This window comes from Caretta caretta, chromosome 2, assembly GCF_965140235.1.
Source record: "Caretta caretta isolate rCarCar2 chromosome 2, rCarCar1.hap1, whole genome shotgun sequence".
In the NCBI taxonomy this organism is placed as follows: Eukaryota; Metazoa; Chordata; order Testudines; family Cheloniidae; genus Caretta; species Caretta caretta.
In genome coordinates this window covers 237,411,234-237,434,557 of record NC_134207.1, presented here as the reverse complement: position 1 = coordinate 237,434,557, position 23,324 = coordinate 237,411,234, and the positions used below count along the sequence as shown (strand labels likewise).

At 45.8% G+C, this 23,324-nt stretch overlaps 2 protein-coding genes across 4 annotated transcripts in view; one reads left to right on the top strand and one right to left on the bottom strand.

Moving 5' to 3' along the window:
• Positions 1-23,324, bottom strand: part of LOC125631326 (zinc finger and SCAN domain-containing protein 20) — a 92,457-nt gene that overhangs the window by 68,494 nt on the left and 639 nt on the right. For 2 of the 3 annotated variants that reach the window (XM_075125938.1, XM_075125939.1), the window contains exons 2-3: positions 22,321-22,464; positions 20,155-20,245 (exon numbers count right to left, since the gene is read on the bottom strand). The gene's annotated coding sequence lies outside the window, so the exon portion shown is untranslated. Of the gene's footprint in view, positions 1-13,065; positions 13,603-14,179; positions 14,586-17,609; positions 17,678-20,154; positions 20,246-22,320; positions 22,465-23,324 lie in introns of those variants that run through there. The other variant, XR_012667270.1, reaches the window with a different exon arrangement.
• On the top strand, positions 4,457-6,343 carry LOC125631324 (patched domain-containing protein 3-like). The gene is given in 3 exon segments (XM_048837810.2): positions 4,457-5,119; positions 5,121-5,159; positions 5,161-6,343. Coding segments are annotated over 3 exon segments (1,641 nt in total). The 3' UTR covers positions 6,100-6,343.

Below are 23,324 nucleotides of genomic sequence, written 5' to 3'. Positions count from 1 at the left end.
ATCAATGTTATCTTAATTGTCTGACTAAAGGGGAGCAGAACTGTGCTGAGCTTGTCCCAATTGAGGGGTCAACCTCAGCTGAAAGGAACTCGCTAAGCCAGGGGCTCAAATGCCAGCCCCCTGTGAAAGTAAGAGGGGTGAAGACAGGTGTCCCAGCCAGGAGGTGTGGACTCTTCCTAAGGGTCCCTGGTCTGGTTTAACCTGTTCCTCCCCACTGTTCAAAGACGGAGCTAAATGGGATTCATTAGGAGCCTGTTACGTTAAAGTGCTCAAATGAGAGCTGAAATCACTTGCGGTGGGGCAGTTACCAACCAAAGCTGATCACTTGGAGCTACACAATTCCTGTCTGCAAGATACCTATGCAGAGTAGGTGCATTCATATAAATACAGTTTGTTCTTGAAGTCTCTCCCCCTCTCAAACTAGCTGTTAGAGGAGAGTTCATTCAGACCCTGCCTACACATTGAACCAACTTTGTGTTTGGTCGGGATTTTTCCAAGTATAGCATAAGTTGGAGATGAGTAGAAGAGCATACTCTGGAATCAGCCTCCTTCACAAAGGGGCCATTCAACTTGGCATCTTCTCCCATTTCATGGTGCCATCTCAGGTTCTGATGGATCTGCACTGAGCCCCACTGAAGGCAGTGCATTCCCATGGCAATTGGCTCTGCCTCCACAGTGTAGTCTCTCACATTCACACACTACTCCCCCAATACGATTTATCCCCCCGCCCTCGACCTTGCTCACTGCCTACTACAGGCCCCCCTGGCTTCAGCTCACTCTGCTGAGGGCAGTCTGAGCCCAAAGAAGAGTGGATGTGCTGCAGGCAGGGCAGAGGAGAGACCGGACTGTCCCTCTGCACACCAATGCCCTGACACCAACTGGTAACTGATATGTAAATATAAATATAATCTGTGATGGGGATGTGATGTTGGATTATGAACTAAATTTTGTACCTGATCTCTTCTGGGTGGGTTTTTTATTGTCTTAAAAGTTAAAACAAAATTCAGAATATATTATCTTAATACACTTGACTTAATATATCAACATGTTTGTGCCTTGTTTTATTAATCTTGAGAGTAGCTGGTATCAAATGTAAATTGTATTGTTATTTTACATCATTTTGCCATGGCTTAATACTCTACTAAACATGAAAAATGGTGAAACTATAAGCACGCAGTTCCATGTTTGATGTGCTAGCTGCGGCAGTTAATGCTGTTGTCAGGCTAGTGCTAATTGAACTGATGCAAATATACAGAGATGTCCTTGCAGAATTGGATGTTACACAAACTGGTCAAAATACCAACGTTAACTTTAGCTCCACTGAAAACAGAAAAAATTTAATTAAACATCCACCTTGGGTTTATGCAAATACTATTGCACAGATCAGATCAAACAATAAAAACTCACCATCATTTTCCTGTGTACTGTGTTACCAGGCTCTAATTTAATTAGAAGTCAATAGGGAGATTAAGTGAAATCAGGAAAAGCTCAATACAGTTGTATATTGAAAGAAAAAGAAAGGGGTGTGGTAAAAGGCTCCGAGTGTACTAACCAGGGGTAATCAGTTGGCAGACCACGGGCCAAATCCAGACAACCAGACACTTTTGAACGGAACCAAAATCTTTTAATTTACTTATTATCATCATTATTTCGTTTGCATGGGCACACTCACCCTGCCTAGGTGCTCAGCATGATGGGATTGCTTGCCCAACTGAGCACTTTTGGCTGGTATTTGATCCCTTGTCGTCTTGTTATTGGACACACACCTGCTTGATGATGAGTTCCCAATTGTAATTACATTTTGTGAGCTGTCTGGGAGTTTTTCATCCATTTATGAACATTTACAGCTTCACTCCTCGTGAACTTCCCTGGGCATTGCTGTTCCCTGTGGTAAACATCTTTCTGTCTCAGAGTCTTGTGATATGCTCCTTCCACTCAGGCCGTTCCATGTAGGTACCAGACTGAAAGATTTGTGGAGAGATGGAACTCTTGCATTTTCTTTTCCTTTTATGTCCAAAATTAATCAGTCTGACACTATGTCATGTATCAAATGTAAGGAATCACAGAAGAAGATGCTGTACCCTAAGCAGAAAAAAAACTTTATTCGAATAAGGAAAACAAAATCATCACTAAAGCCACTCTGTCTCTCTCTGCTTCAACAAACTGTAGTTTCTACCTACAACTTTCCCCAACCCTTTCCTGCCTGGTTTTCTGAGACAGCTTTAAAGAAACGGTTCACATAGCCATGCACTAGTCATGTGTAAATGATCAGCAGGACATTTTCATAGCATCTGCTAGAGAGGTTGATTCTGTAAGGCAGTGAGCATCTCTTGCAAGATGCTTAGATACTGCCTTGATGAGCATAGTATCAAGGGATTCTGCAGCTAGAGATGGAGTTTTCTTTACTCCTGCTGAAGTTAGCGGGGGGATTCACAATCCTGAGGACCTTGCCACATCAACCCCTGTGTTTTCATTTACGAAGGACACAGATGCACTAAAATAGTTTATTTCACACCAAACTAAGATATACATTCCCAACATAACTTGCATAGGTTTTAGAATAGTAGCCATGTTATTCTGTATCAGCAAAAAGAACGAGGAGTACTTGTGGCACCTTAGAGACTAACAAATTTATTTGAGCATAAGCTTTCATGGGCTAAAACCCACTTCATCAGATCCATGCAGTGGAAAATACAGTAGGAAGACACACACACACACAGAGAACATGAAAAAATGGGTGTTGCCATACCCACTATAACAAGAGTAATCAGTTAAGGTGAGTTTCCTTTTCAAAACAATGTATTAAACAACGAAGTCAAAAGAAAAATGATTACCTACTAATAAAGTGTGTCACCAGCACTGGGACCAGTTGGGAGACCTCTGAACTCTGTGGAGGGTACAGATGCTATCACAGAGCTGTGTAAGCTGTGAAGCTGGACTTCAGGCCCAGGCAGAGTGCTCATATCAATGTGTCAGGCACCATACTACAGCCAAATGTACTCCAGTCAGGGGAGCCCACTTGCTGCTCATAGGAGAGGCAAAGACAAGACATGCTGGAATCCACCTTAGAGGTGGGCGTCATAATGTCCAATTGAATGGCTGCCCCAGTTGAGCCTTTCCCTCCCCGCAAAACAGAGGTGCTCAGCAGCAGAGCTCAGAGCACTGCCTTTCATTCTCTCTCTCCAGTCTGGAAAAGAGCCCTCAGGTTTCTTCATTCTGGTCATTTTCTTTCCTTTTTCTTATCTTCTCTTTTTCCTTAGTGTTTTGCAAGTTAGTGAGAGAGAGGCAGAAGGAAGGAGAGAACAGGAGAAAGGACTCCACACTTCTCAGGCAAGGAGCCTAGGAGTCAAAGAAAACTGAGGTTTACATAATCAGGGAAGAGTTTCACAACTCTTTGCTTCCCAATAGGTGGCATCATAATTTTTACTCGTTGTATGATGGGGGAATAGAGAGCTACAACAATTCTACTGTTAGTTAAACTCATGCACCTACACTGAGTCACTGGTTGTGCAGTTTAAACTGAAGGACTGATTTGGCCCATGTTGTGACTTTAAAATGTTAATACCTGATGCTCTCATTAAGGTATTAATGAGAATCTTGTAACCAAAGGTGCTTTTACAAAACATGGTAATTATAAATTTATGTATTCTTATATAATATAAAAACTACAGCATTTAAAATCTTAACAAGATGCTTTTAAAATCTTAACAAGATGCAATTTTCCAGGATTGACTGTGTATGAAATAAAGTGTGGGCTGCAGCCTTTAGAGTTCTGTCTTCTGGGTTAGCTGTGCTAAGCAGCTTTGGATTGTTGCTGTTATGTGGGGTACCATTTGACATGACTGTAGCAAATGTACTATTTCTTATATTGGGTAAGTGAAAAGAAATTGGGCTTGATGGAAAAAATGGAAATGCAAAATGTGCCTAGTGGGAGATTATTTTTACATGGCATGAATCTGGGATCAGCACAATTATAAGTTAAGACCACTGGGTCTGATAGTCGTTTTCCAGGTGTTTATCCATTCTGTTATTCAGCAGTGCAGAATGTACAAAATAAGGGCTCACAGGTAATGCAGGAGGTACAGCAGCAGAGGGCCGTTCAGCTCAGTGTGAGGTTGAAGGTGGATCTATGCTCCCAAAAGCAGTTCTGTACTTTCCATAGCATGGCTGAGGGATCTACCTCATTATCCTAGACATGCTTTCTCTTTCAGAGAAATGTGGTGAGAGAGAAAGAGATCTCACCATGGGAAAATGTAATACATTACCTCATATATGGAGGGGGCGGGTGACATTTATTTTCTGGGGGTCCATAACTTCACTTGGTGTGAACACAATGCTTATTGCTCAGCTTAAGTCATTGCTTGTTTTGCAATTCTGCTATTTTCCATTAGAAATTGATATTGACGGTATATACAATAAGCTATTAACCTTTTCCCTTTTGTAGGGGTTGGTGTTGATGACATGTTCAACAGACTGGCAACAGACTAATCCTAAAAATAAAGTTGAAAAGTGGATGGCTGAAACTTATGCAGAGGCAGCAGTGTCTATCACAATCACCACTCTCACTGATGTTTTAGTTTTCTACATAGGGATCGTGAATTCCTTTCAGTCTGTGAAGTCCTTTTGTCTCTACATAGGAACTGCTTTCATCTTCTGCTATTTATACAACATCACATTTTTAGGAGCTGTTCTTGCTTTAAATGGTAAAAGGGAAGAAGGCAACAGACATTTGTTAATTTTCACAAAAGTGAAGGACATTGTTCAGCCTCATCGCTCCTGCTTGTACAACATGTGCTGTGTAGGAGGGTTTTCTGATAAATCTTCTGGGGGAGAAGGTGAACATCCAATGAACAAATTCTTTAGGAAATATTATGGTCCTTTCCTTACAAAGATCTGGACCAAAGTGTTTGTGGTGTTGCTGTATGAAGGGTTCCTGGCTAGAAGTATTTATGGGTGTACTCAGATAAAGGAAGGTACAGTCCTGCGAAATCTGGCTAGTGACGATTCTTATGAATTCGGTACTATGACTGGGTACTATGACTGGGAAGATGAATATTTCTCAGAGTACGGTCCTAGGATTATGGTCACTATCACAGAAAATGTGGATTTTCTTGGAACTTTATTGGAATCCATCCATTCGTAATGACATTGAGAATCGTATGTATGGAGTCTTTAGAAAATAACTCCTATGTGGAGAAGAGTCTCTCAGAGTCATGGCTACGAATGTATGAGAATGTTGCTAGAATTGGTTCACTGAATATAGATACTAAGGCGTTTTTCATGGGTAATCTATCTGAACTATATAAATTATTTCCAGAGTTAGAATGGGACATTGATATTCGCTATCAAGAAATAGCAGCCTCACATTTTTTCATTCAAACAGTGAATGTTACTACTGCAGTTGATGAGAAGAACCTTTTACACCAATTAAAGACCTAGCCCAAGGACTGTAAGATCCCATTAATGGTATATCACCCAGCATTCATATACTATGATCAGTATATTGTAATAGTGCCAAACACCATTCAGAATATTGGAATTGCTACTGGAGTCATGTTGTGTGTTTCCTTGCTGCTTATTCCCAATCCGCTCTGCTCCTTGTGGGTAACTTTTGCTATTGCTTCTGTTATTGCTGGAGTTGCTGGTTTCATGACATACTGGAATGTTAATCTTGATTCCATATCTATGATTAACCTTGTCATTTGCATCGGGTTTTCAGTAGATTTTTCTGCTCATATATCCTATGCATTTGTTTCAAGTGAAAAGTCAACTGTCAATGAAAGGGCAGTTGATGCCCTGTATCTGCTAGGTTACCTGGTGATCCAAGGTGCTATCTCCACTATATTAGGAGTAATTGTGCTCTCTGCAGCAAAAGCTTACATCTTCAGAACATTTTTTAAGATTATGTTTCTCGTTATCTTGTTTGGAGCTGTTCATGGTCTTGTTTTTATTCCAGTATTTTTAACATTTTTTGGAATTCGTGGCAGATCATCACACAAAAGGGTAAATATAAAAACAAGAGGAAAAAACAGCAGCTCTTTTAGTGACGCACAAAGTCCAAGTAATGTATCAAACAGCTTCATGCTGAAGGAAAAATAAATCCAGATTGCTCATCAATTTACATACAATTTAAAATACAGCATATCAGCCAAAAAGAACATGTTGAAGGTTTCAAAACATTAATCTGCAGATTAAAATTTAGCATTGTATGAAAATGTTACAGTTTTGTACTGTTCAGGTTTAACACTTAATGGGATTAGCTCAAAGCCCACCAGGGAACTTTTAGCGCACCATAGCAGGGTCCACATGGACAGTTACTGCACAGCATGCAAGTGTGCTGTAGATTATACCCCGTTTGCCATGTACAAACTGTTCATCCTGATAAGCCCTTAGATCATTAGAGAAAACGTGGGTTAAGTAAAATGATATCACAATAATAGAATATTACCAAACCAAAAAAAGTTTGTTAAAATACATTTGAAGTTAAAAGCATGTTCTCTTGATCTTATATATATTCTGTGTTAAATGCCCAATAAAGATTTCAAAAGAAATATAAATTATGCCAGTATTATTTGAGCTTTCTCATAGTGTACTCTCATGAAGTTTAAATGTAGGCATCCCTATATTACCATAGAAGCAGACAAATTGTTAAAGTGGATGATTGAAAACCAGGCCTAGGAGCAACAGCAGCACTTAAGTATTGCGGCAGCTGGCTACTCAGCAACAGCAGGTTACTGCACAACAGCAGGAGCAATCTGGGACCTATTGCAGCAGATGTTGAGTTGCCATCTGGCCTCATCAGCAGCCACCCTGTTGAATAGCCACCCTCTGACCCAAATGTAACCAGATGATTTGGTGACATTTGAAACGGTTGCCACAGTTTTCCTGTGAGAAATCTGCCTGGCCCAGCTCATCTGTAGTAAAGAACAGGCCACCTTTAAAGTGTTGGAGTTTGCAGGAGCAATAGGCTACAATCAGCCAGACTGGATGGACATACAGATGCTGGTTACAGAGTAAAATCTGTTCTCCTGGGACACAGCCCAGGTCAGCATAAAATGGTTTTGGGATCTCTGGTGATGGTGGCTTACTCTTGAGATCCACTCTTCTGCAGCACTTGTTTAGTTATTGGTGGTGGAGCAATCCAGAAAGATTCTGCCACATGGACCATGAGAATGAACCGTTGGTATCATTCCGAACAGACAGCTGCAGATGTGCATCTCCTGGACGACAACATGGAAGCTGAACCCCTCCCAGGGAATGAGACTTCCTCAAGGGAAAGATGCAGGATCTCTTTTGTAACTGCAGACGCGACTGATTTGACCTGCCTACAGTAGAGTGTAATGAATAGGGCCCTACCAAATTCACAGCCATGAAAAATGTGTCACGGACCGTGAAATCTGGTTTCCCCCTGTGAAATCTGGTATTTTGTGTGCTTTTACCCTACACAATACAGATTTAAGGGGGAGACCAGGATTTCTCAAATTGGGGCTCCTGATCCAAAAGAGAGTTGCGGGGGGGGGTGGCGGCAAGGTTATTTTAGGGGTGTCACATATGCACTGACTTCTACTGGTATCGGTGGCTGCTCGCCCTCCTCCCTTCCCCTGCCCTGACTCCACCCCTTCCCCATTCCAACTCCTTCCCCAAAGTCCTTGCCTCAACTCTGCCCCCTCCCTGCCCCTATTCCAACCCCTTCCCCAAATCCTCATCCCAGCCCCGCCTCTTCCACGTCTCCTCCCGTGAGCGCGCCATGTTCTGGCTCCTCCCGGAGCTTGCTACAGCTGTTTGGTGGCGGCAAGTACTGGGAGGTGGGTGGAGGAGCGGGGGACATGGCGCGCTCAGGGGAGGGGCAGGAGGCGAGGTGGGGCCGAGGGGATGGGGAGGGGAGCTTGGCTGCCAGTGCGTGCAGAGCACCCACTCATCTTTCCCTGTGGGTGCTCCAGCTCTGGCGCAGCCACGGAATCGGCATCTATGGGATGTCATGGTATTGCCATCCTTACTTCTACGCTGTCTTCAGAGTTGGATGGCTGGAGAGCAGTGGCTGTTGGCCGGGTGCACCACTCTGAAGGCAGAGCCCTGCCAGCAGCAGCCCAGAAGTAAGGGTGGCAATACCATACCATGCCAGACTATGAGCTGCAGAGACATTCCAGCCACTTCTGGGGAGCTCCCACACCGTGATAAACGCTGCCCCAACCCCCTGCCACAGCCCTGAGTCCCCTCCCACACCCAAATTTCCCCAGCAGCGGTTGGTGAGGCTGGCCTAGGGGCTGCCTGATTTGTTTGGGCAGCCCCAGAGGCAGAAGCAAGCCTCAGAGACAAACCATAAAAGAACAAGCCATGAGTTTCAAACTTCTCTCCATTTGCTGGGGATGCCTTGACTCAGTCCTCAGCCTTGCAACATTAGAGTGTGGGAAGCTTGAGTAATCTGATTCCGGAGTCAGATGAAGGATCAGTCAGCTGCTCCAAAGGGCATCGGGGTACTGGGCTGTAGGAACCAGGGAAAGGCTGAGAGGAGTTGATATGCACCAGAGAGCGAGTGTGAGAAGGGCCCTGATAATCCTGAACAGTTAAGTAATTTGCAGACCCAGATGCACATTTTCCTATTGAGTCTGGGTGAGCAACAGAAACAAAGCCAGCATTTAAAGGACAGACAGAAGGAGCTAATCAAAGAGGAGAGAAGCCATTTGGCTGTGGCTAAGGTGGATGAACAAGTACCCAGACTGGAAAACGAGACCAACGTTTTTGACGCTCACAGATCCGGAGACAGGCTTCATTGAACACTGACAAATGCAATACTGGAAACCAGTCTGGCTCACCTGTGTGTTAGTATTGTTAAACTAGATGTTAAGTTTATAAGATTGTGTTTAGACTTCATGAAATGCTTGTAAAACACTGCATATATTAAACTTAATTATAAAAGCTTTACCCCATGTTAGAAGGTTCTCTTAAATCTTTGCATTGTAAATCTCTGTAATTGTGTAAGTCATCAAGTGGAAAAGGAGCATTAATTAATGTAGAAATGCTGGCTTCCTACAGAAAGTTTTAGGTCCTGCCCACCAGGAAGGCCCAATGAAACCAATGAGCCATTGTGAAACATCAAAGAACAAAGACTTTGTTGGTTGCTCCCCCTACACACCATTGAAGAGAGAACGTGCAGGTGGACATGCCCTGTCACAGCTTGAACTCTGGTAGACAGGAATAAAAATCCCTGACCAGCAAAAACGGCAGCGCTATACTGCTTGGAATTTGGAGAAGGCAATATTTCTAAGCATAAGCAAGGGATCCTCAGGCTGCTTAGCTTGGGTTAGCCCCCGGGTATGTCTACATTATGGAATAAGGTCGAATTTATAGAAGTCGTTTTTTTAGAAATCGGTTTTATATATTCAAGTGTGTGTGTCCCCACAGAAAATGCTCTAAGTGCATTAAGTGCATTAACTCGACGGAGTGCTTCCACAGTACCGAGGCTAGAGTCGACTTCCGGAGCGTTGCACTGTGGGTAGCTATCCCACAGTTCCCGCAGTCTCCGCTGCCCATTGGAATTCTGGGTTGAGATCCCAATGCCTGATGGGGCTAAAACACTGTCGCGGGTGGTTCTGGGTACATATCGTCAGGCCCCCGTTCCCTCCCTCCCTCCGTGAAAGCAAGGGCAGACAATTGTTTCGTGCCTTTTTTCCTGCGTTACCTGTGCAGATGCCATACCACGGCAAGCATGGACCCCGCTCAGGTAACCCTCATCGTATGTCTCCTGGGTGCTGGCAGACGCGGTACGGCATTGCTACACAGTAGCAGCAACCCATTGCCTTCTGGCAGCAGACGGTGTAATACGACTGGTAGCCATCATCGTCGTGTCCGAGGTTCTCCTGGCCACGTCGGCCACAAGCACCTGGGCAGACATGGGTGCAGGGACTAAATTTGGAGTGACTTGACCAGGTCATTCTCTTTAGTCCTGCAGTCAGTCCTATTGAACCATCTTATGGTGAGCAGGCAGGCGATACGGATTGCTAGCAGTCGTACTGTACCATCTTCTGCCGGGCAGGCAAGAGATGAGGATGGCTAGCAGTCGTATTGTACCATCTTCTGCCGGGCAGGCAAGAGATGAGGATGGCTAGCAGTCGTACTGTACCATCTTCTGCCGAGCAGCCATGAGATGTGGATGGCATGCAGTCCTTCTGTACCGTCTGCTGCCAGCCAAAGATGTAAAAGATAGATGGAGTGGATCAAAACAAGAAATAGACCAGATTTGTTTTGTACTCATTTGCTTCCCCCCTCCCCTGTCTAGGGGACTCATTCCTCTAGGTCACACTGTAGTCACTCACAGAGAAGGTGCAGCAAGGTACATTTAGCCATGTATCAATCAGAGGCCAGGCTAACCTCCTTGTTCCAATAAGAAAAATAACTTAGGTGCACCATTTCTTATTGAAACCCTCCGTGAAGTCCTGCCTGAAATACTCCTTGATGTAAAGCCACCCCCTTTGTTGATTTTAGCTCCCTGAAGCCAACCCTGTAAGCTGTGTCCTCAGTCGCCCCTCCCTGCGTCAGAGCAACGGCAAACAATCGTGCATCTGAGTTGAGAGTGCTGTCCAGAGCAGTCACAATGGAGCACTCTGATGGGGCTAAAACATTGTCGCGGGTGTTTCTGGGTACTTATTGTCAGGCCCCCGTTCCCTCCCTCCCTCCGTGAAAGCAAGGGCAGACAATTGTTTCGCGCCTTTTTTCCTGAGTTACCTGTGCAGACGCCATTCCACGGCAAGCATGGAGCCCGCTCAGGTAACCGTCATCGTGTCTCCTGGGTGCTGGCAGACACAGTACTGCATTGCTACACAGTAGCAGCAACCCCTTGCCTCGTGGCAGCAGATGGTACAGTACGACTGGTAGCCGTCATCGTCATGTCCGAGGTGCTCCTGGCCATGTCGGCCATGAGCGCCTGGGCAGACATGGGCGCAGGGACTAAATTTGGAGTGACTTGACCAGGTCATTCTCTTTAGTCCTGCAGTCAGTCCTATTGAACCGTCTTATGGTGAGCGGGCAGGCGATACGGACTGCTAGCAGTCGTACTGTACCATCTTCTGCCAGGCAGGCAAGAGATGAGGATTGCTAGTAGTCGTATTGTACCATCTTCTGCCAGGCAGGCAAGAGATGAGGATGGCTAGCAGTCGTACTGCACCATCTTCTGCCGAGCAGCCATGAGATGTGGATGGCATGCAGTCCTTCTGCACCGTCTGCTGCCAGCCAAAGATGTAAAAGATAGATGGAGTGGATGGATCAAAACAAGAAATAGACCAGATTTGTTTTGTACTCATTTGCCTCCTCCCCTGTCTAGGGGACTCATTCCTCTAGGTCACACTGCAGTCACTCACAGGGAAGGTGCAGCAAGGTAAATCTAGCCATGTATCAATCAGAGGCCAGACTAACCTCCTTGTTCCAATAAGAACAATTACTTAGGTGCACCGTTTCTTATTGGAACCCTCCGTGAAGTCCTGCCTGAAATACTCCTTGATGTAAAGCCACCCCCTTTGTTGATTTTAGCTCCCTGAAGCCAACCCTGTAAGCCATGTCATCAGGCGCCCCTCCCTCCGTCAGAGCAATGGCAGACAATCGTTCCGCGCCTTTTTTCTGTGCGGACGCCATACCAAGGCAAGCATGGAGGACGCTCAGCTCACTTTGGCAATTAGGAGCACATTAAACACCACATGCATTACCCAGCAGTATATGCAGCACCAGAACCTAGCAAAGCGATACCGGGCGAGGAGGCGACGTCAGCGCGGTCACGTGAGTGATCAGGACATGGACACAGATTTCTCTGAAAGCATGGGCCCTGCCAATGCATGCATCATGGTGCTAATGGGGCAGGTTCATGCTGTGGAACGCCGATTCTGGGCTCGGGAAACAAGCACAGACTGGTGGGACTGCATAGTGTTGCAGGTCTGGGACGATTCCCAGTGGCTGCGAAACTTTCGCCTGCGAGTGGTGATAGCCCTGTGGAAGCTTGCAACGCCAGACAGCTACCGGTCAGTTGGGAATCAATTTGGAGTGGGCAAATCTACTGTTGGGGCTGCTGTGATGCAAGTAGCCCACGCAATCAAAGATCTGCTGATATCAAGGGTAGTGACCCTGGGAAATGCGCAGGTCATACTGGATGGCTTTGCTGCAATGGGATTCCCTAACTGTGGTGGGGCCATAGACGGAACTCATATCCCTATCTTCGCACCGGAGCACCAAGCCGCCGAGTACATAAACCACAAGGGGTAATTTTCAATAGTGCTGCAAGCTCTGGTGGATCACAAGGGACGTTTCACCAACATCAACGTGGGATGGCCGGGAAAGGTACATGACGCTCGAATCTTCAGGAACTTTGGTCTGTTTCAAAAGCTGCAGGAAGGGACTTTATTCACAGACCAGAAAATAACTGTTGGGGATGTTGAAAAGCCTATATGTATCCTTGGGGACCCAGCCTACCCCTTAATGCCATGGCTCATGAAGCCGTACACAGGCAGCCTGGACAGTAGTCAGGAGCTGTTCAACTACAGGCTGAGCAAGTGCAGAATGGTGGTAGAATGTGCATTTGGACGTTTAAAGGCGCGCTGGCGCAGTTTACTGACTCGCTTAGACCTCAGCGAAACCAATATTCCCACTGTTATTACTGCTTGCTGTGTGCTCCACAATATCTGTGAGAGTAAGGGGGAGATGTTTATGGCGGGGTGGGAGGTTGAGGCAAATCGCCTGGCTGCTGGTTACGCGCAGCCAGACACCAGGGCGGTTAGAAGAGCACAGGAGGGCGCGGTACGCATCAGAGAAGCTTTGAAAACCAGTTTCATGACTGGCCAGGCTACGGTGTGAAAGTTCTGTTTGTTTCCCCTTGATGAAACCCCCCGCCCCTTGGTTCACTCTACTTCCCTGTAAGCTAACCACCCTCCCCTCCTCCCTTCGATCACCGCTTGCAGAGGCAATAAAGTCATTGTTGCTTCACATTCATGCATTCTTTATTCATTCGTCACACAAATAGGGGGATGACTACCAAGGTAGCCCAGGAGGGGTGGTGGAGGAGGGAAGGAAAATGCCACACAGCACTTTAAAAGTTTACAACTTTAAAATTTATTGAATGCCAGCCTTCTTTTTTTTGGGCAATCCTCTGTGGCGGAGTGGCTGGTTGGCCGGTGGCCCCCCCACCGCGTTCTTGGGCGTCTGGGTGTGGAGGCTATGGAACTTGGGGAGGAGGCGGTTGGTTACACAGGGGATGTAGTGGCAGTCTGTGCTCCATCTGCCTTTGCTGCAGCTCAACCATACACTGGAGCATACTGGTTTGGTCCTCCAGCAGCCTCAGCATTGAATCCTGCCTCCTCTCATCACGCTGCCGCCACATTTGAGCTTCAGCCCTGTCTTCAGCCCGCCACTTACTCTCTTCAGCCCGCCACCTCTCCTGCAGGTCATTTTGTGCTTTCCTGCACTCTGACATTATTTGCCTCCACGCATTCGTCTGTGCTCTGTCAGTGCGGGAGGACAGCATGAGCTCGGAGAACATTTCATCTCGAGTGCGTTTTTTTTTCTTTCTAATCTTCACTAGCCTCTGGGAAGGAGAAGATCCTGTGATCATTGAAACACATGCAGCTGGTGGAGGAAAAAAAAGGGACAGCGGTATTTAAAAAGACACATTTTATAAAACAGTGGCTACACTCTTTCAGGGTAAACCTTGCTAAGTATAGCACATGTGCTTTCGTTACAAGGTCGCATTTTGCCTCCCCCCACCGCGTGGCTACCCCCTCAACCCTCCCCCCTCCCCGTGGCTAATAGCGGGGAACATTTCTGTTTAGCCACAGGCAAACAGCCCAGCAGAAACGGGCTCCTCTGAGTGTCCCCTGAAGAAAAGCACTCTATTTCAACCAGGTGACCATGAATTATATCTCACTCTCCTGAGGTTAACACAGAGAGATAAAGAACGGATGTTGTTTGAACGCCAGCAAACATACACTGCAATGCTTTGTTGTACAATGATTCCCGAGTCCGTGTTACTGGCCTGGAGTGGTAAAGTGTCCTACCAAGAAAGACGCAATAAGGCTGCCCTCCCCAGAAACGTTTTGCAAAGGCTTTGGGAGTACATCCAGGAGAGCCGCGAATGCCAGGACAAAGTAATCCTTTCACATGCTTGCTTTTAAACCATGTATAGTATTTTAAAAGGTACACTCACCGGAGGTCCCTTCTCCGCCTGCTGGGTCCAGGAAGCAGCCTTGGGTGGGTTCAGGGGGTACTGGCTCCAGGTCCAGGGTGAGAAACAGTTCCTGGCTGTCGGGAAAACCGGTTTCTCCACTTGCTTGCTATGAGCTATCTACAACCTCATCATCATCATCTTCTTCGTCCCCAAAACCTGCTTCCGTGTTGCCTCCATCGCCATTGAAGGAGTCAAACAACATGGCTGGGGTAGTGGTGGCTGAACCCCCTAAAATGGCATGCAGCTCATCATAGAAGCGGCATGTTTGGGGCTTTGACCCGAAGCGGCCGTTCGCCTCTCTGGTTTTCTGGTAGGCTTGCCTCAGCTCCTTAAGTTTCACGCGGCACTGCTTCGGGTCCCTGTTATGGCCTCTGTCCTTCATGCCCTGGGAGATTTTGACAAAAGTTATGGCATTTCGAAAACTGGAACGGAGTTCTGATAGCATGGATTCCTCTCACCAAACAGCGATCAGATCCCGTACCTCCTGTTCGGTCCATGCTGGAGCTCTTTTGCGATTCTGGGACTCCATCATGGTCACCTCTGCTGATGAGCTCTGCATGGTCACCTGCAGCTTGCCACGCTGGCCAAACAGGCAATGAGATTCAAAAGTTCGCGGTTCTTTTCCTGTCTACCTGGCCAGTGCATCTGAGTTGAGAGTGCTGTCCAGAGCGGTCACAATGGAGCACTCTGGGATAGCTCCCGGAGGCCAATACCGTCGAATTGTGTCCACAGTACCCCAAATTCGAGCCGGCAAGACCAATTTAAGCGCTAATCCACTTGTCAGGGGTGGAGTAAGGAAATTGATTTTAAGAGCCCTTTAAGTAGAAATAAAGGGCTTCATCGTGTGGACGGGTGCAGATTTACATCGATTTAACGCTGCTAAATTCGACCTAAAGTCCTAGTGTAGACCAGGGCCTAAAGACATGTAGAGCAGCTTCTTTTACCTTTTGAAAACTAAGACTGTAACTCACTTCTGTTTGTGCATATTTACCTGCTTTAACCTTGTAAATAACTCATTTCTTTTTCTTAATAACTTTTTAATTAGTTTATTAGAGGATTGGCTACAAGTATTGTCTTTGGTGTAAGATTTAAGGTGCAATTGTTCTGGGGTAAGTGACTAGTCCTTTGGGACTGGGAGTAACCTTAATATTCTTGTGATTTTTGGTGTAAGGGACCATCTGTCATAAGGGTAAGTTTGCCGGGGTGGCAAGATAGACTGGAGTGCCCAAGGGGACTGGCTGTAGCTCCATGTTAAGGCTCTTACAGTTCTTGAGGACTACACACTTAATACTTGGTTGCTGAAATCTAAGTATAGAACAATCAACCAATTTGGGGTTTGTGCCCTGGTTTGTAACAGTCTGCCCTGAGGTTGGCACCCATGTTCATGAGCCACTCTGGACAGCCTAAGCGCATTCATCAGAGGAAATTCCTGGTTAACCTCCCAAGAAGCCCAACCGTTGAAGAGGGAACTCCATGAGTAGATGAAGGCTCAAGCTGGAGGAGGAGATGACATTTTTGCAAGTCTGTAACCAGAAGTTGCAGCAGGATCTGCAGGCAACTATGCAGTCTCTCCAAGGCACAGGACCAGCTGCAGAGCCAGAGGAAGCTGCATGATGTGGCTCTGCAAGCATTCCAGGACCACTTCCAGACATCAGTGACCCAGAAGATGAATCTGCTGAGGGACCAGAACATAGTTCCAGGCTAAGCACTACAGCAGCAGCAGAGCAAAAGGAAGACATCCAGGGAGCGATGAGAAGGACTGAAGATGATGATGCTGGAGAGGACAGAGGTACATAACAACAGCACTAGCACGTCATAAAATGGATCCTGTTTTGCAATGGAGGGCAGTAACCAGAATTGGGATAACTTCCAAGAAGCTTGAGGAAGACTCCACTCATCTGCATGACCAGGTTACTGAGCTACAGATCACAGAACTTAAAAGATAACTGCCCTAGAAGGAGGAGGAACTACAAGCAGACCTGGAGCATGAACAAGCATCCCGAAACAAAGCAGAAACCCAGAAGCAGGACCTAAAGGAGGACTGAAGGCATTGGAAACGGAGCTTGCAGACAGATTACGCTCCACTGCTGCACAGCAAAAACTCAGGGCAAAGTGAGAACACAAAGTGACTCTTCTGAGGAAGACCCTGGATGATGAGGCAAAGACCCATGCTGCACAAAATCCAGGAGCTGAGGCGGAGGCATATATAAGTTGTGAAAGATCTGACCGAACAGCTGGAACAAACCAAGCTAGTTACGGCAAACTTTGAAAACAAAGTAGGCTCTGGAGATTAAGCAGGCTGTACTGTTCACTGAAGTGAAGCTATTTCGGCAGGGCAAAGAGGACTGAATAAAGCAGAAAAAGGTAGAAGGACAGCTCCAAGAGGTAAAATTTACAGGTAAAATTTACTGTGTGAGTGTGTGTGGATGGAGCTGGCTGTGGAAGTCAGATTGCAAGGATCAGTTTGCAATTTGAGCTAGACTACATCACAGGCCTTCTGAGCCAGTCAGAAAGTGAGATGATCAAATTAGTGAAAGACAATGGAGTCACAGCACCAGAATACATTGGAGCTGCTGGAAGAGGAGACTTGCCAGAAGCTGAGTCTCAGGAGGAAACTGAAGCAGATGGAAGATGAGAAGAATATCTTTCAAAAGCAGCTGGAGGAGGAAGAGGAGTCAAAGAGAAGCCTGGAGCAACAGATCTCTACCCTGCATCAACAGGTTGCTAACATGAAATATACATATATATATATATATTTAAAAACACAAATACCCTTGCTGATTGCAGGCAAAACTGAGGAATTACTTCCCATATTTTTCAGTATTTGTTTTAGAGGCAGATTAGGTTTTAATGGCTTCTATTTTTATTATTTAGGTGATTTGCATTAAACACAGACATTCTTGGCTTGCTTTTGGATTCAAAGTTATCAGCCGCTTAGAGACTTTGTCTCAAAAGGACACAATGAACTTTTAACTTCTGCTTTTAAGCACACGTTGATTTGAAAAGGAAAACACAATCCACTTTGGCTTCCCTTTGGCAAAGTGACCGTTGATTACACAGAGCCACGTTAAGACTGAGTGTGGGGCACCAACTACAGCTTTTATCTGCTATTTGTTACCAAAACAGATTTAAAATCTGTTTTCATTTTCCTGGCTTTGACTGCCCTGCTGCAGCCACGACATTTTAAATCTTGTGAAGCATTAAGTTACTTTAAGGATTAAATGCTAAATACCAAAATTAAACAACACTAGTTTCTTTTGTCTGGCAAAAGTTTTTTTTTTTTTTTTTGGTTTAACAATTTTAAAACACCACCAATTTATTTTAAACTTATAAAACAAAGATTGTACACACAAGGAGTGTTTTTTAGCTAATTTGCCTAACTTGTTTATCATTAATTAATTTAACTTACATAACCTTTTGCCTGGATTATTTCCAGAAATTCTTCCATAGAAATGCGCCCTTTCTCCAAAGGAATGGCTGCAAAGAAACCAAGAATTTTCTTTTCATAACACCTTTTTTTTTTTTTAATTAATTTTCTCCAGTAACTACAGAGTTAACCTCTCACTGTCTTTTCTTTTAACTTCCTCAAACTGCGGTTGCCTGCTTGTCTGGGCCTGAACCTTTTTTTGTTGTTGCATTATTTCTCCCCCCCCCCCCCAATGGGCACAGGCATTGTTTTACTACCAATTTAGCAAGGAGGGAGGGCTTTTTGACTAACCCCCCTTTTATTTATTTATACACACCTATTTACATACAAACATTTATTTTTTTACATCTAGATGCATCTTATTTAACAATAACCTTAATTCTTTTATGTTCAGACTTAATACAACCTTTTCCTTATTTGAAGCGGTAACAACCCCTCAGCACCGGTGCTTTGTAGGAAAGGATAGTAGCAGGACTAGGGACAACGGGAAACTGTTAATTTACAGTAGCATTAACAGCACAGTAAAATGGGGGAGTTACACTCACTGACCCTAGGAATAATGACTCCTTGCTGAATGCAGGAGGTAAGAACAGGTTGGATTTTTCCTTGGCCTGTTTTGATAGAGGGTACTGCTGCACATCGGGAAGGGGTCTTGCTGGGTTTAAGTGAATCTTAACGCGTTGGGCAGACCCAATGCACCCAATGTGGTTGGCATGATCGGCTCACAAGGAGGGAGAGACCTTAGCCAGCAGTTCCTGTTGCAATGAGGTAGGGCTAGGGTCGGTCTTCTCCTGTAAACTGCCAGGACCTCATTGTGAGTGGGATCAGGCATGTCCAGATACACACCATTTGGGGTACAGCAAATTATACAATTTAATTTACACAGCAAGTCTTTTCCCAAAAGGTTAGCAGGTGAACAAGGGCTTAGGAGGAAAGCATGACAGTCAAACAAAGGACAGATAGAAATGGACAGAGGTGAAGAGACGGGTTGGGGAATAAGAGTATTGCCCACCCCAACCGCTTTTGGATCAACTAGGGCGGTGAGAATATTTGGGTTTTATTCAAATTCTTATTTTTTTACTTTGTTTATAGGTGCTAATTTTTGCTCCAGTCAACTTTCTTTGGGCAGTCTGTGAAAATTTTATTTAACAGCTTTTTTCTGATTTGATTTAATTTTTTTTCATTATGGCCTGGATTTTGCTTGGGCCACTGAGCTTTTTTACAAAGGCGACTCAGTGTTTCCCTAGGCATGACCCCTCGTAGAAGCTGGTTTAAATTTGCCCATGTAGGGTTATAACAGTTTATAACAATTTGCAACTTCTTTTTGAATTTAACAGGGTCCACTTATTTTTGGAAAAATTTTAAGTAAATTATACAATTCCGTAGGAGACCAAGGTGCATGTGCAGACACAGAGGTCTCATGACCTGAAGCACCAATGCCTGGGAACTGGGACAAGGGGAACATTTTCTCAGTACGGAGAGTCACTGTCTGAGGGGTGAACGTAAGGGGCTTCTGCTGCTTAATATTTCTTGCCGGGTTAGTTGGATTTAAATTCTTTGCCAATTTTCTTTTTATCTCTTTTAATTGTGTTGCAAGTTTCTCCTGGGAGTCCTTGAGACTCCTCATTTGAGATTCACGGTGCCGTTTTTCCCCCCCTTCTTTTGTTTATTCCAATAGAAATATGCCTCATACGGACATTGGCCAGAACAGCACTTCTGAGGTGAACAATCTTGTCAAGGTCGAAGCTTTCCCTCTAAGGGAAACCATAACGTTAAATTATCCCTATTCCTGGTATACCAATTCCAATTTTTCCAGAAACTTGCAAGTGAACTAGTATGTGCCTTTTGGCGGGACAGTGATCCTTTTTGACACACTGGCTCCCATTTTAGCTGGCTAGTGCAGGAATCCCTTTTGGACCCCCTGGCTCCCAGAATCCCTACGGATCTTTCACTCATCCTACTCACACAGGGAAGGTTTGTTTAGGGCCTCCACGACTGTCTTACAGCTCCCCTTTAGCAAAAGGTGTCAGCTGGTGCTGCATACTCTGTCGTTTCAGGCAAGGTGATCAGACCAGTCAGTGGCTTTTCAAACCGCCTTCAGGCGGGAACCAGAGACAGGGGAGGAAAGAGGGTATGGAAACAGACTGTCCGAGGACAGAAGGGATGGGATCACACACTCCTAGACCCAGACAGGCCCCTCGCCGGTCATGAGCCCACGGCTTTGCAAGGCGCTCTGGGTGCCTTCCTGTGACTCACACTCACACCGGTCTACGGACCTTCACTTTCACACTGGCACACGGAACCAGGTCTATCCACGCCCTGCCCAGGTCTATCCACGCCCTGCCCAGCCACCCTCAGTGGCTCTTTCCGGGGAAACCAAACCTGGATGGGACTCTGACCAACCCCAAAGGCTTCAGGCGTGTCTGGCAGCAAAAGTCCGGATAGAGCGTACAACTCACCCAAGCCCAGAGCCTACGGGCGGTCCTCCACCAGAAACCCAATATAGAGATTTCAAAAGGTCTCTTACCTTTCTGATGGGCCCGGGGTCTCGTGAGGAATAGCTCGCGGTCCTCTGGCTCTTGGGGGTTACCGTTTATCCGAGTCACTGGCACCAAGATCTGTGATGGAAAAATTAACCACACGTTGTGTTTGGAGCAGAACCAAGCCTGAGGCTCCTTTATTGATTACAAGCGCAGGGGGGTAACAGCTCTAAGTAGCTGCTCCAGCGTATGCAGAAAATACAGGAGCTTATATTGCTGAAAACCACAATTTGTTAATCCTACTTCCTTTAACAGCATTTTCCTTATTTGGCATATAGTGCAAGTTTCAACAGTTGCTTTGGCTTAGTTGGAGTTTAGCAAAAACAAGCTTTTCTTGTTATTGATAGGCGTTTTTTTTGTGGTTAAGGGTTTTTTTCTAACTTCTAGAGGTTATGGTTACATTTCTTAAGCTGTGCTGTTTGCAGTCGCCCCTTAATGGAATTTTCCACACTCTTTTCTTATGCTTTATATACACAGTTAGCTTGACCAAAGTTTTAGGCCTACTTGGGTCCACTGAATTTCTCCTCCACACTCGGTAAGACCACAGGCCATAAAAGATGTCCCAGGAATTCTTTTGCTAACATGAAAAAACAACAAAAAATACACCATCTTGCTTTTTAAAGTTTTGCCTAAATGAATTGACCAGAATAAAACAAAAATAAGTAAATTGTAAAGAAAGCTTTAAAAGGCCCAGGACACAGTTAAACCCCCCCACATGTAATGGGTTTTACAATGATAAAAAAAATTTAATAAGAAAAACCACAAACATAGGGAACAAGGCATGGAGATAAGAGCTGTCCTGAGTTTTAGGGGAATATTAATAACTGATTTAAACCACTGAGTGAAAGTTTTGTAGGCAGCCATTCTTTGTTATTATGCTTTTGCACAGGCAAGTATTTGTCATTCAGAAACACGTGCCTGCTTATGAGATATTATCTTCCCCATCCAAAGGACTATCAAAAATAATAAATAAGATTAACAAAAACATTGTGGGGTTATGTACTTCGAGATGCTTTGCAGACACTGCTACAAAGTAGCAATTACAATTTTGTTTATTACTACCTTGTCTAGAGACCCTAAGGATTTTTTTGTTTTTTGTATATGACACTTTTATGCAAACTGTAACTGCAGATGCTTTACAGCATTAAATAATATGAACCAGTAGAAGAGAGACCTGAGGCATTGCTGAAAACAGATGTCATGATCACTAAAATCCTAATGCAGAAGGCCTGGGGGAAAATTAAAAGACACAGCTGAAGCAGAAGATGGTATGATTTAATAGGGTTTGGGGGGCTACTTTGCAAAGACCCAGAAGCCCCAACAGCCTATATATCTCATGCACAAGCTTCCAGGGGCCCTTGTTAGAGCATAGGGTTGCCAGATGTCCGGTTTTCGACCAGAACACCCAGTCAAAAAGGACCCTGGCGGCTCCGGTCAGCAGTACTGACCAGGCCGTTAAAAGTCCGGTTGGTAGTGCAACGGGGCTCACAGGCTCCCTGCCCGGGTCTGCACAGCTCCTGGAAGCAGACAGCATGTCCTTCCAGCTCCTACGCAGATGGATGGCCACGGGGGCTCTGCACACTGCCCCCGCGCTGAGCTCTGATCCGCAGCTCCCAATGCACAGAGGGGTTCCCATGGCTATGGGCTTGCGAGGGTCACAGACCAGCCACACCAGCCAGCTTTACTTATGCTCTGACACTTTGTACCTGCTTTTTGTTAGCACCTGCTTCTCCCGCTCCCCCTCGCATGGGACTTGGAGAGCCACACAGAGAATTGGGGTTGGAAGTTTTCATTGGTTTTACCAGTAAATCAGACCCTAACCCTGCTTCCCTTTCAGCATCAACAGCCAAACTGGCATTGCCCCAAAAGGGCACAGGCAGTGCAAGCTCCTGGGGCTGGCACTACCCATTTATTTTTCTAAGGCACTGTGCACCCACCGCTATGGCATTGCACAAATGGACTCCACGATGGCTGGAATGCCGCTCAGTTGGTGGCTGCTTGGGGGATCCCTGAGAAGCTCCCCTTTCACTGTTTATATAACACTTGCCAAATGTGAATCACTGAAATCAAATAGGCAGCATGAGATCCATTCAGGCTAGAAAAAGGGTTCAGATTTTTAACAGTGAGATTCATTAACCATTGGAATAATTTACCTAGGGACATGGTGGCTTCTCCATCACTTGGAGTCTTTAAATCCAGACTGAGGCGGTGGGGGGCATCTCCTTCTAACAGGCACTCTCAGATCAAGCACCAGTTGCTGGGCAGGATGCAGGAATTCCTGAGTGAGATTCTGTGGCCTGCGTAATGGAAGAGGTCAGATCAGGTGATCACAATGGTTCGTTCTGGCCTTACCCTCTGGGAATCTATGAAATCAAAGTTGGAAAAGGCAACAGCCCAGGAAGGCTCCTTACATTGACTGGTAGCCAGAGAACTCGTGGGGATTTGTGGATTAAATTAAGGAGGAACATTATATTGAACCACCTTTGTGTTTGGCCTGGGTTTCTCCAAGTACACAATAAGTGGGAGATGAGTAGAGAAGCATACTCTAGAATTAGCCTCCCTCAAAAAGGGACCATTCAACTTGGCATCTTTTCGCATTTCATGGTGCCATCTCAGGCTCTGACAGATCTGCACTGAGCCCCACCGAAGGCAGTGCACTCCCATGGCAATTGGCTCTGCCTGCACAGATCCCATTGCAAGATCTAGTTGTAGTCACACACACTCGCACACCACTACCCCAATATGACTCACACTCCCCAGACCTTGCTCACTGCCTACTACAGCGAGTGAGCGGAGGCCAGCGGGGCCTGAAGTCAGTCTGAGCCCAGAGAAGAGTGGCTGTGCGACAGGCAGGGCAGAGGAGAGACCGGACTGTCCCTTGGCACACCAAGGCCCTGACACCAACTGGTAACGGGTATGTAAATACCATACAAGCTGTTTTATCAACATGTTGGAGGAATGGGGGATGCCAGTAAGTGAAAAACTAAGAGGGAGGGAGTTTGGGTTTGGGAGGGGGTGCTGGATCTGGGGGGCACTCACCTCAGGCGGCTCCCCGCAAGCAGTGACCTGTCCCAGCTGCTCCTAAGCGCACCCCAAGCCCCCTCCCACACCTAAACTCCCTCCCAGAGTCTGCACTCCGCACCCCGTCCGTGCCCCA